Raw genomic sequence first — 12752 nt, forward strand, 5'->3', positions numbered from 1 at the left:
TTATTAATAAAATATATATTTTTAAAGAAAATTAAAGAAATGCTATAAGCATTTTTTTTCTTTTAAAAAGAATACAAATTCGGGTATAGATTTTTAGCATGTTACCGTGTTTTGTTCTATAAATCATGAATATTATTCTTACTTGTTGTAAAAAAAAAAACTCCCTAATCTTTACTTAAGAGTGTATTTAATTAGATGAGATGAGATAATTAGCTTAATCTACAAATATCACAGCAGGTATCCCATAATCAGTGCCGATTGGTTGAATACGCTTGCATTGACACAATCGTGTGAAATGAGGAGTGGCACAGCGGTGTAATTTTACAAAGTTGAAGCACCATTTTCATTAGCAACAACAAAAATATCTAAACTCTCATCACCGGCAAACTTCTCTCGAACTTTCTTCCCATGTTTCTATCTCCCACAAAACCCAAAAGTATGACAAGATATTTTTTCTCTCTCCTCTTCACCGCTCCACAATTTCCTCTCTCTCTAAAAACAACAACTATCTTATTTACAGTTTTCTCCTCCCACAATTTGTTTATATCTTTCCCATACCCCAATTCGTTTTCTTTTGCTATGGCTTTCGTTTCGTTTTGAAAGCTTTGTTCATTAGGAGGAGGATCCAACGGTGATGGATCAAGAAGGAGGAGGATCCAACGGTGGTAGTAGATCTTCTTGCTATTACTCTGTTCTTGGTATTCGCAGTGATGCCTCCTCCTCTGATATTCGCACTGCTTACCGCAAACTCGCTATGGTAAACGCCGTCGTTTTACTCATTTATATTATTATATATTCACTTTAAATAAATAAATAAATAAATAATTAAATTTATTGTTGAATTTGAAAAGAGATGGCACCCTGATAAATTCGCTCGAAATCCTACAACTGCCGGAGAAGCCAAACGACGGTTTCAGCAAATTCAAGAAGCATATTCAGGTTTGTTTCAAATTCAAATTTTCTATAGATGGTAATGAATTGGATTTGATATGAGATTGATTATTGATTGGTTTTAATGTTGTTGGTGAAATAGTTCTCTCTGATGATTCTAAAAGATCAATGTACGATGCTGGACTATACGATCCTCTTGAAGAAGAAGACCAAGTTCGTAACAATTCTTCTTTTCGTTTCAGTTGCAGAGCATGGGGCAAAGATTAGATTTTGCCGTAAACAAAACGAGGTAAAACTGTGTCGTTTTGGTTACCAGACGACCCTATTGTTTTTCTCGTCTTGTGTCCGGTAACATACATGATTCCCATTTGCTTTGCCTTTTTTAATTTTTATTTTAATCTTTTTCTTTAAAAAAAATATCTTGTGCATGTTTGAAACCACGGTAAACACGTGATTTTGTTGAAAGGTCTGTAAAATCAATTGTTTTGTGATTCTATCAAATTTACTGTGAAACAAACATGTACACATGCACTCACTTGTAGTGCAGCTCAAGCTAGGTGCATTTGAATATTGGATTCTAATTCTAATTTTAGGAACAAAATTTGTGTTATAATGCAGGAATTTTGTGATTTTATGAGCGAAATGATCTCAATGATGAATAATGTCAAAGATGAGGTATACTATTGGGTTCTAATTGTTTCCTTTTTTGGTAAAAAAAAAATGAAGGAGAAAATAGTAAATTTAAAAAATAGATTGATGTATTGTTGATGATGTGATGGGGTATTTTGGTATTTTCTGGTTATTTAGGGGGACAGTTTGGAGGATCTACAAAGGATGTTTGTTGAGATGGTAGGTGGAGATGGTATGAACTTTGATTTGAACCAAGATCAGACGGCTGGGAAGAGAGGACGCTCAAGTGGATCAAGAGGCAACGCAGCCAAGCGCAGCAATCATTGCCGCTAGCGTGGTGTACTGGATGAATCCTATCCTATGTATTTGTAAACCTTTTCTTCATTTCTTAATGCAAGCAAATTGAATGATTGAAGTGAAATTCTACACAGGGATATATTTAAAAAAAATTCTTCATGTTCAAGTAACCCTTCCTGCCCATAAAATAAAGGTCAAATGTTTTTTTCTTTCTTTATTAAAGTCTAATTTTGTATCGGATTGGGTTTTTTTGGTTTTAAATTGATAAGTTAGTCTTTTGATTAGTTTTTGTTTTTGTAACAAGCTGATCTTTGTTTTCATGCAACCTTGTTAAAAAGTGCTTGTTAATGTTAAACTTCCTTTGAAAAATTACATTTAACTTAAAAACTCTTCCATAAAAAACATTAAACTTACGAGTAAAAAATTGATTTTAATTTATAGGATTGTAAAAAAATAAAAAATAGGTCAAATGGGTAGTTTTGGAGAATCGAACGTCAAATGGAATAAATGCTTCTGTTTGATTTCTCCAAGATGCTTGTCTGATGGTTTGGGTTAAGTTTTGCAAGTGTTTCTTCTTGATTCATTACTCATCAGTAGGGCTGACAATGAACCGAACCAACTCGAAAATAGTTCGATACTCGATTCGATAATTGGTTCGTTGAACTTGGTTCACGAACCAAATGAGTCGAACTTGAGTTGAAGATTAAGCTCGTTAAATAAATGAGTTGAACTTGAACTTAGTATGGTTCGACTCGTTTGGTTCATGAACCAGCTCGACATATATATACACACACAATTTTAATATAATATAGTATTTATTACATACTTCTTCTAATAATTATGCACTTTTTTCATATAAAATATTAGTAATTGCTAGTTTAATAAAAATCAACGATAATTGTAATACTAGAAAGAGGGAAAAAAGTTAATGCTTTCACAAGGCTTTTAAACAAAGTTGTGCATAAAAATTGTCCCACATCGGGGAGTTTTGCAAAATATTAGAGAGGAGTAGTATATATATATATATATATATATACAACCGGTGCATTACAAATACAACATATAAAACCAATAGTGGTAGTATATGCTACAGTAACGTTAGTAAATATAAAGTGTTGCTACCTTTCTAAAGGTTTTGCATTATATTTTTGTTGTTTTAAAGGTTTTGTTTTTTTAGTCAAAGACATATATTTTTGACAAAAAAAAAATTCCAAAAAAAAAAGTTTTGAAATATGCAATTTGAGCAAATGAGGTGAACCTAACGAGTCGAACCGAGTGGTTCGTGAACTTTAAACGAGCCGAACTCGAGCTAAAAAAAAGGTTCGTTTCGAACTCGAGCCGAGTTTCGAGCCGAACCAATTCTTATCGAGTCGAGTCGAGCTCAGACAGGTTCGACTCGACTCGACTCATTTCCAGCCCTACTCATCAGGCGTGAGTTAAAGTGAGGTAGTAAACGGAGATTATTAAACAACCTAAATGTGAAAGGAAGGTCTAACAAAATAAGGAAGGTTAACGTCTAGAGGGTATGTTTGTGTTATTGAATAAAATCTCATGAGAAGTTAGTATAATTTACCTTGGTGACAATGCATAATATATGCAGGGGAATTCCTGCCATCAAAGAAAAAATGGCAGCTTTTTTACCATCACATTTTTTTTTTCAATTCTATCCATGAAAAAAATCTAAATTAGGGCATATGCAAGTTTCATAAGAAGAATAGTTGCCTATGATTTTGCTTTATTACAACAAAACAAAGAGATTAATATGTTTGTTTAAGTACACGTATAAAAATATGATTTTGATTCATTGCAACTAAACTTACAACAAAACAAAGAGATTAATATGTTTGTTTAAGTACACGTATAAAAATACGATTTTGATTCATTGCAACTAAACAGAGAGATTAATATGTTTTCTAATGAAAATGTTTGTTTAAGGATCCAAATTCCTAAATTCTTAAATCTCAATCTTATTCTCTCTTTTGTTCAAAATAGAATATTCTATTGCAAACACGTTTGAATACCAAAATCAAATTTTTCATTAAACACAAAAAATTAATCACATGATGGGTGTTGGTCAAATCCTCTACAATAAACAAGTTTGAATATCAACATTTTTTTAGTTTTTTATTGTTTGGGTTAATAGGTCTTTACCCCCCTGTCATTTCCGGTTTTCCCTATTGTAATTTTTTTTTATTTACCCCCTTTTAAAAAAAAATTGTTTTGACTTACCCCCGTAATAGGCCAAACAAAAACGAAAATTTCAAAAAAAAAAAAATTGGTTTTTGTTTGGCCTATTAGGGGGAAAATCAAAACAAATTTTTTTTACAAGGGGGTAAATCAAAAAAAATATCTTACAGGGGTAAAATCGGAAATAACGTATATTACAGGGGTAAAGACCTATTGACCCTTTATTGCTTCTTAAAATTTTGTGGAATCCAGCAAGAACTTTATTTAACACAACTCTGGATAATAGTATTAGAGCTTCTCAGTTTCTGCAGTTACTATGTTTTGTGATTAACACCGTAATGCAGTCATGTTATCCTCACTGTGTTTAGCAATAAAAAAAAACTCATAAATGTTGGTGTTCAAACTTGTTTGCAGTAAAAGATTCAATCTTGAACAAAAAAGAGAATTAGGGATTTTGAGAATTGAGATTTCTAACTCTGTCTATGTCCTTCAATTTGGTTCTCTATTTTCACTTTAGACCTTGTGACACATCATGTACTTTGTCAGCACAAAATATTTGTCATCTCGTTGGTTAACAAAAGCTTTTAACGCAGGATACTAAACTGATAACGAAAGTGCACGTTAAAGGACTACTTTATATTTAATCTTGAGTCAGGACTAAAGTGATCATTTATCCAAACAAAAATCACACGTAACTTTTCTTCTCTTACTCTTTGTCCTTTATGATGTTATTTTTCCATCCTATATCTTGAAGGGTTGATTTGTATAGCTCAACAGAAGAAGCAACTAGTTGAATATTGGATTGAGAATTACACAAATCTTTATACTAACAATTTAGAGTTTTTAGAAATAGCCTATTTCAAAATCCTCTCCTCTAAAGATGTCCACATCATCATAATCCTACTTGGCAATTGTTCCAAAAAATTCTCCTAATTTTTAATACAAGCTTAATAATTATAATTATTATTAAAAACCGTTTTTTATTTAACATTAAATTGTACATAAAATACATAGTTGGTTACAATCAAATAATTATTAATATAATTATTGTTTCGATTAAAATTTATATGTTACATTTAAAAATTGGTACGTTACAATCAAATAATTATTAATATAATTATTGTTTCCATTAAAATTTATATGTTACATTAAAAAATTGGTACGTTACAATCAAATAATTATTAATATAATTAGTATTCGATTAACGTTTATACGGTACATTAAAAATTTGGTAGGTTACAAAATTATAATAAATAACTTGAATAAATTATATTTTGAATTTTGGTCCGTTACACTATGATAGTAACCAACTAATTAAAAATTTAATTGTAGTAATTAGTTTTTAAGGTTATATAATTAATTTTTATTCATTACAAAATTATATTACTTAATATTAATAAGATATTATTAAATTTCAAATGTTATGAAGTTAATTTTTTGTAGGTTACATGAAATATAATCTAATCGTTTAATGAACATTTTATAATATTAAAGACGTTGATAATATTAATTTTAAAACGATCAAATTAATAATTAATAGATATTAACCGTTATGGTACTATTTTTCTATATAAATAGTAGCGCTTTTGGGTACGAGTACAAAACAATCACAAAATATAGTTCTTATTTTTCTGTTCTCTGTTTCTCTGGTATCTATATTCTAAGTTATTTTTGTAATTTTTTCTATTGCAAAGAAAAATGTACGAAACACGACTTCATCACTGATGTTTCGCCAAGAAAACAATCGTGGACGTGAGGGTTTATTTTTTTTCTTTCATGTCATTTTTGTTTTTTATTTTATTTTTTTGTTTAAAGTGTAATGTTTTAATCCTTGTTATGTAGGGTGACCGAATTAGTGCGTTGTACGAAGAAATTGATCTACAAGTTCAAGGAGTAGCTCCAAGAGGGAGTGGTGCTCACAATTTCCTCATTTGATGTTGCTTGCAATAGTGGTTTGTATAGACCACCACGCAACGAATACAAACTGAATTTCACAATCAGCATAAAAGTCAAAATATCTAAATATGTTTTGGTCCCTACATACATGTCTTAGTTTACACCTGCATCTAAGATTTTCAATGATTCTTGCAACATCAACTACATGGTTGGTAAGTGACTATCACTTTAAACAATATTATGGTATTTAAACAATATTTGTATAATCTTTGACAATTTTAAATAGGTATCACTTTAAATGTACTCTTTTTAGAGAGTATGTTAAAGAGTTGAACTCTTTTCTATCTTCCGGTGAATCTCAAAATGTTGTAGTTGCCATTATGTTTGCAAAAGTTAAATTGTTTCAAGGTCACAATTTATAACTAGCAACGTGATTGTTTGTTTTATATATATATATATATATATATATATATATATATATATATATATATAATTGAATCATATTTTTATCATCAAACTAATTTTGAACCCCCATCCCTTTCTAACAACATGAAAATTTTAGTTTTAAGTTACTTAACATTTAATATATTATATATTGATGTAATTGGTGTCTTGATTGGGGTGAATTTTGTTTGTATGAAGACGTCAAATCAATTATATTAAAAACCCTTCAAGCACAAGATGTTTCCAAGAAAGAAAAATACAAAGTCCAAGATACACATATACAAAAGAACCAAATCATGAGGTAGAATGGCCAAAACAAGAGTAGAAGGATTATTCCATCAACATTTCAACTCAAAATACGTATTTGCCACCACTAAACGAGAATTGTAAATTTATCTAACAACACCATAAACTGGTTCTTGTGACAAAAATGTAAGAATCTTTGTCTTTCCAAATAATCCAAATGCCAGTCAACAAAATCAACTGAAAACTAAAACAAACTTTTTTTTTTGAACAATTGAGAACCACCGAAATGAAAAGAGTACCCTCGCAATAATTAATGGGAAGAACACAACAATTATCCAACCACTTTAGAATATTATGTCATATGCTACCAAAGAATTCACAGTAAAAATATAAAAGATCATTTTTCTCTTTTTCACATCCATCAGAACATAAAAATGAGTTCATATTTAAAATACTCCATCAAGCTAAGTTATCATTTGTTATAATTCAGTTATTGAAGAGCCTCCACGGAAAGAGAGAGACATTTAGAGGGTCTAATTTGTTCTTAATGAGATTTTTTAGAGTCATATGTTCATCATGCTCCATCTGCATCATCATATGATATACCCCTTTGTCAATGTACATTTCACCATGATCAACTTTAAAGAAAATTATCAAAGACGCTAGCCTTAAAAAAAATGTCCAACAAAGGACAACAATATATCCCCTGCACCTCCTTCTAAGAAAATTTTTATGACATCGTCTCCACTCCATCCAACTCCAACCTACGTATCTCCTTAAACGACATAGAGTTATTTTGAGATAACTCAATAATTCTTCTAAATATATTACACAAAGGACCGCTCTACAACCACGAATCATGGCAAAAATGTGTATTTTTCTCATTACCCTCCACTATCATCAAGTTGTCATCAAACCAGTTTCTAATCCCCATCTCCGCCCCTATTTTAACACAATGGAAGTATTTTTACCATACATATGCCTAAATGTCTCTACTCTTCACATGAACTCCCTCCAACCTATTCTAAGAAGCTAAAACTTTAAGATGCAAAGTCATTGATCCATATTAGCCTCCAAAACCATTCACTTAACAAAGATAAGTGAAAATTCTGCACTATACAAACCCCCAAGCAACAACTATATCGACCAAAACACGCCTTATCTCACTTAACCCGATTGACTTTCCTAGCTTCCACACTCCCTCCACACTAAAAATAATAAGGATTCAATAAAGTAAATTTTACTTATGTGAGCGTTGATGAATGAAAGAAATTAAACCAACTGTGCTGGATATTGAAGGAGAATACAAAGATACATTACAAGAACAAAGATACATTACAAGAACATTGAATTGAATTCGAATGGGTGAACTTGATCTGTTTTTATTTTTTTAATTTTAATATATAATACATTATGGTATTTAATTTTGAAGAGATATCAGTTTGAATGTACTCTTTTTCTATCTTCCGGTGAATTTAAAAAGGCGACTGACAATTTTTTTAGCAAGCGTTAAGTTGTTCCTAGGTAAGTATTTATAGCTATCGACTTGATTATTTAATATTATTAAAAAATACATATCTATTCATTTACTTGAACCATTTTATTTGTTTCTTTATAGATTGAAAAGTGATGTTACAAAATTATTTTCAATCAACTAAGATCAAATTCAACCGTTAAATTATAGAGACAAAAAAGAACTAAGGAAAATATATGCTTATTTTGATGGAGGAGATTTTTTTTCACAATCCTTTTAGTAAATACATTTTCTAATAAATGGTAAAGGAAAATTACCTTTATTTTTAGTTGCCTGATCTATCATGCATTAGCATACTAGAAGAGTTTTTTTAACCTCACTCCTACGATTATCATTGAGGAGTTGAAGAACTTGCATGTAATTGAGTGGGTTGACATAGATCTCCTACATCTTTCTTCCCCATGTTTGGTGGAGGTTTTAGTTTGTGGGTTTCGGTTATGAACTTTAAGAAGGAGTAAGTGTTTGCTTGGAAAAATGAGAAACAATGAATTCGAAATCATAATTTACACTAAAGTATAATGAAATTAGGTTAGAATGTTTTAATTTTTTACCCTTGATCTCTAAATAAAAAAATGAAGGGAGGAGATTAAAGAAAATTGTTTTCTCAATTTTTTCACACCGTAGATAATTTGCTTCCGAGAAAAATACTCTCTCCAATATTTCTGTAGGGACTCTCTCCAATCTTAGATATAAAAAATAAATAATTATATATTTTTCATCTTAAATTAAAACAATTATAACTTACTTTGACTCTATTTGATGTTATTTATCCTAATATACATTTTAATTCATGTAAGTTTTATTTTAAGTATTTTTTTATCCTCATGAAACAAGTTCCAATAGATGGTACTTTTCATAATTTTATATATTTTTATCAAATTGAGAAAACTAATTGCATATAAGTAAATTTTTGAAGTTAGAGATTTTTTTATAATTGAAATCCGAGAGAGTATTGTGATTAGATAAAAAAAGTAATAATTTTATTCATAGTGGTAGATTAAAACAGAGGTAATCATACCTCTTATTAATTAGATATATTTTTAAGAATATATTAATTATTTATAGTGTTTTTATATTTTAAGCATAGTTGTACTTTTGTCCACTATTTTATCACTCACAAAAATAGTTGTATCTTTGTAAAATTTAACTTTTTTGGTCCCAATAAACACTGATCTATTGTTTCAATTTTAAATATGAAAATAAAGTACTAGTCAAAATCCTGAAATAAAATCAAACTAAAAAAATCATATAATATTTAAAAAAACTTATTTATGGGTAAATCCCATTAAAGAATTTTAAATAAAATGTAACCCGTGCTTGGCACGGGGCGTTACACTAGTTAGAGATCATGACACAATCACAGATAATAAGAAATGGAGGCAAAAGAAAGCAAAGGGGAAAAACAAATAAAATAGTTTAACAAACAGAAACAAAAATAAAAATGAAATAAAGAGAAGGGTCCGTAAATAAGTGAAAATTTTACTTCTCTAAAAAAAAAAGTGAAAATTTTACTGAATAAATCACAGGATTAAATGAATTGAAACAATCCTTTTCTTTCTGTGTATCGAAGCTCCTGCGATCAATCTCACGTGCATCTTACTTCACATCTCTCCGTCCTTGTATATCGACAAGAAATCATGGTAATGATTCCAATTTTATGAATCCAAAGTAATTTAAATTTCTTAATGAAAACCATGTGTAGGTATTTCAAAAAAATGTATGGGTATTTGCTATTGTTATCATTGTTCTTGATCTCCTTCATAAAAAAAACGTTCTTAATGAAAAGCTTCAAATTTATACTCCAATTCACGGTGTTTAGTGGTTGACGCACTCAATGTCTGTCTTTTTTATCTTTTTATTGCGCGGTGTGTAAATTATAAACAATTTTTTTATAAAAGTTAATTTTTGATTAAAATTATATGTATTTGTATATATTTTGATTAAAATTATTATAACAAACCATTCTTATCTTACACAACAATATTGCAAATATAATATAAACTTTATCATTTTCATGACACCAACAATATAAGATTATTATTATAAGAAAATTTGTTTAGCGGTATAATTTGAATGATGGAAAATTCAACCTAAAATCTCATATTTCTTATATATTTTTAAAATAATATTGTTCATATTGTAATGGAGAATTTGTAATGAGATTTATCAATTTAAATAATACGATTAAAGAACAAGATACTAATATATTTTTAAAATAATATTCTTCATATTGTACTGGAGAATTTGTAATGAGATTTATCAATTTAAATAATACGATTAAAGAACAAGATACTAATATACTCTATCAATATCGTCCCATAATGAATAACTCTCATTCGAGCATTTTACACATACCGTGGACGTGAGAAATCACTAACTCGTCAACAATCTCATAACCAACACTTATATCGGCTTCTAACTTCAAAGGACGATCCCTAAAAAAAAAAAAAAAAACTCCAAAGGACGAGCAATGATTTTTGTCGAGGGGAAGAATCACATTTGGTAGAAGCACTAATCAATTTATGCTTCATTAACATAAAAATAAGTCATGGTTGCTTTCCTAAATTTGATTAATGGACCCGTTAATAACAAAGTTCCTGAAGAGATAGTTATGAATAACAAAGCTGTGCATAACTATTTTTAATGAAGAGATATGATGAAACTTATCAATCTAACGGTAGATAGAAAAAGAATAATGCTCTTCTCCTAGCAAGTTTCACTCCCACCTAGTCAAATTGACCAAAATATCCCTGCAAAAGTTGACTAACGTAGCTATAAATTTATGCGTTACTTAATTTTACATATGCGTGACTTAAATCACCGTGAACGTGAGTTAACTCACGTCAGTTTTAAAATTCCAAAAGCATGTAACCATATCGTGGCTTTCTCCAACGCTAGTTCTACATATCTCTAATAACTGCCATCTACATTCATTCTCTTGGTACATTTTAAATCATCTAGGTGGATCCTTTTGTGGCTTTCGTATAGATTCTGGACAACTGCCTAGGAGATTAGTTTTGTTTTTCTCTTGTCTATTAGGTACAAACAAAATGTAATCCAATGAAACAAATTAATATTGGAGTGCATGTGGAGATAATCCAATATGACACGTAGATTTGGTTACATGGTTTTGGTTTTGTGTGGCACATTAGCATTACAAAGCTCTCTTTGATAATCTAGGTAGGTGATGATTGAACAGAGACATGCATGTATAAATGAAACTTCGTGAGTTAACTCACGCGGGCTAAAATACTCCTGCGTGAGTTAATTCACGCGGCGTGAGTTAATTCACGCGGCGTGATTTAAGTCACGCATGTGCAAATTTAAGTAACGTTTGTTTTACACATGCATTAGTTAACTAACATATGAGTATTTTGGTCAGTTTAACTGGGTGGGAGTGAAATTTGCTGGAGAAGAGTAGAAAAATTAATATATTTCACCTGCAGAAAAAATTGAAATTAAAAAGGAGAGAACGATGTGCCTTCAGAAATTGGGTCTTTGACAATTGACACAATGCCCTAGAGAAAATTGGAATTTTTTTTTCTGCCCTACTTTATTCCCAAAAATACAAAAATACCCTACTTTTTCGAAAAAATGCAAAAATGCCCTACTTTTCAGTACCACGCCACTCCCAGTAGCGAGGTACCTAAAAGTTGCCAGCCATACCACGCAACTGCAACAGGCGTGCTATTTTGTGGGTTTTTTTTTTTTTTTAATTTTTAAATACCTCTCAACTTGGAGTTGAGAGGTATAATAAGGACAAAAAATTTCATAACATGCATGGACACACGTAAATGATGCATGGAAAAATAATACTCCCTCCGTCCCATATTACTTGACCTATTTAGAATATTTACACTATTCATGTAACATGCTTTGACTCTATTTTTCTACTAATATATAAAAACAAAATATAGCATATAACCACCACCATACACTCAAGGTTCTATAATGTATGAATTTCTCGACACCCCCCAACAAAATATCATCCAACCACCACCATATACCTCCCCGAGAAATGCATATGAGCCCCATTATCAGTCAACTTACCAACAAAATTCCATGCCGAACTATGGTTACAATGACCCAAACCAAGCTAGCACATCGAACACCAACTACTTCTCCTATAATGACCCAAACCAAGTTGGACCGTCCAACACCAATTACCCCTCCACAACAACCCACAATACCCAATGTACACCAACCAAAACTACAACTACCCACCAACACCAACAAACCTACTATCTCACTTCTCTCCGGCTTCGATCAACTCCAATGAACAATTTCTGGATATGGGATGACCAACACGGGAACACGATGTGTCGTTGTCGTTGGGTTATGGTAGTCAAATACAACCAACTACAGATAACAATGACGAAGACCAACATGACTCTCAAGTAAATCGCGGAAGAAATCGTCGAAGACGAGGGTGTGGGACAGGAGGGCATTTATAATAACTGTTGACTTTCTTGTATGGTAATTTTATTTGTTATATAATTTTTATTAGTTTATTAAAATTAAGTTAATTTTAATTTATTATTATTAATATTGCATGCATATTTACGTGTCCCAAGTTTTATAAATTTTTTTGTCTTTATTATACCACTCAACTTGGAGTTGAGAGGTA

General features: G+C 30.5%; 1 protein-coding gene and 1 pseudogene across 1 annotated transcript; both read left to right on the top strand.

The window, feature by feature from the left end:
• Positions 1 to 576: 576 nt before the first annotated feature.
• Positions 577 to 1988, top strand: LOC146911309 (Chaperone DnaJ-domain superfamily protein). The gene is made up of 5 exons (XM_085723916.1): positions 577 to 757; positions 852 to 939; positions 1034 to 1104; positions 1510 to 1566; positions 1699 to 1988. The coding sequence occupies exons 1-5, from the start codon at positions 635 to 637 to the stop codon at positions 1852 to 1854; spliced, it is 495 nt and encodes a 164-aa protein (XP_085580042.1). The 5' UTR covers positions 577 to 634; the 3' UTR covers positions 1855 to 1988.
• A 9731-nt stretch (positions 1989 to 11719) lies between these two features.
• Positions 11720 to 12683, top strand: LOC146911310 (uncharacterized; annotated as a pseudogene).
• The last annotated feature ends 69 nt before the right edge of the window (positions 12684 to 12752 follow it).

Source organism: Medicago sativa, chromosome 7, assembly GCF_051527215.1.
Source record: "Medicago sativa cultivar Bolivia chromosome 7, Bolivia_mono, whole genome shotgun sequence".
Classification (NCBI taxonomy): domain Eukaryota; kingdom Viridiplantae; phylum Streptophyta; class Magnoliopsida; order Fabales; family Fabaceae; genus Medicago; species Medicago sativa.

Excerpts from the sequence above, each read along its gene's own strand:
- LOC146911309 (XM_085723916.1), top strand. The coding sequence starts at position 635 with ATGGATCAAGAAGGAGGAGGATCCAACGGTGGTAGTAGATCTTCTTGC. Across the intron at positions 940-1,033 it reads AATTCAAGAAGCATATTCAG|TTCTCTCTGATGATTCTAAA; the intron begins GTTTGTTTCAAA and ends TTGGTGAAATAG. Across the intron at positions 1,105-1,509 it reads CTCTTGAAGAAGAAGACCAA|GAATTTTGTGATTTTATGAG; the intron begins GTTCGTAACAAT and ends GTTATAATGCAG.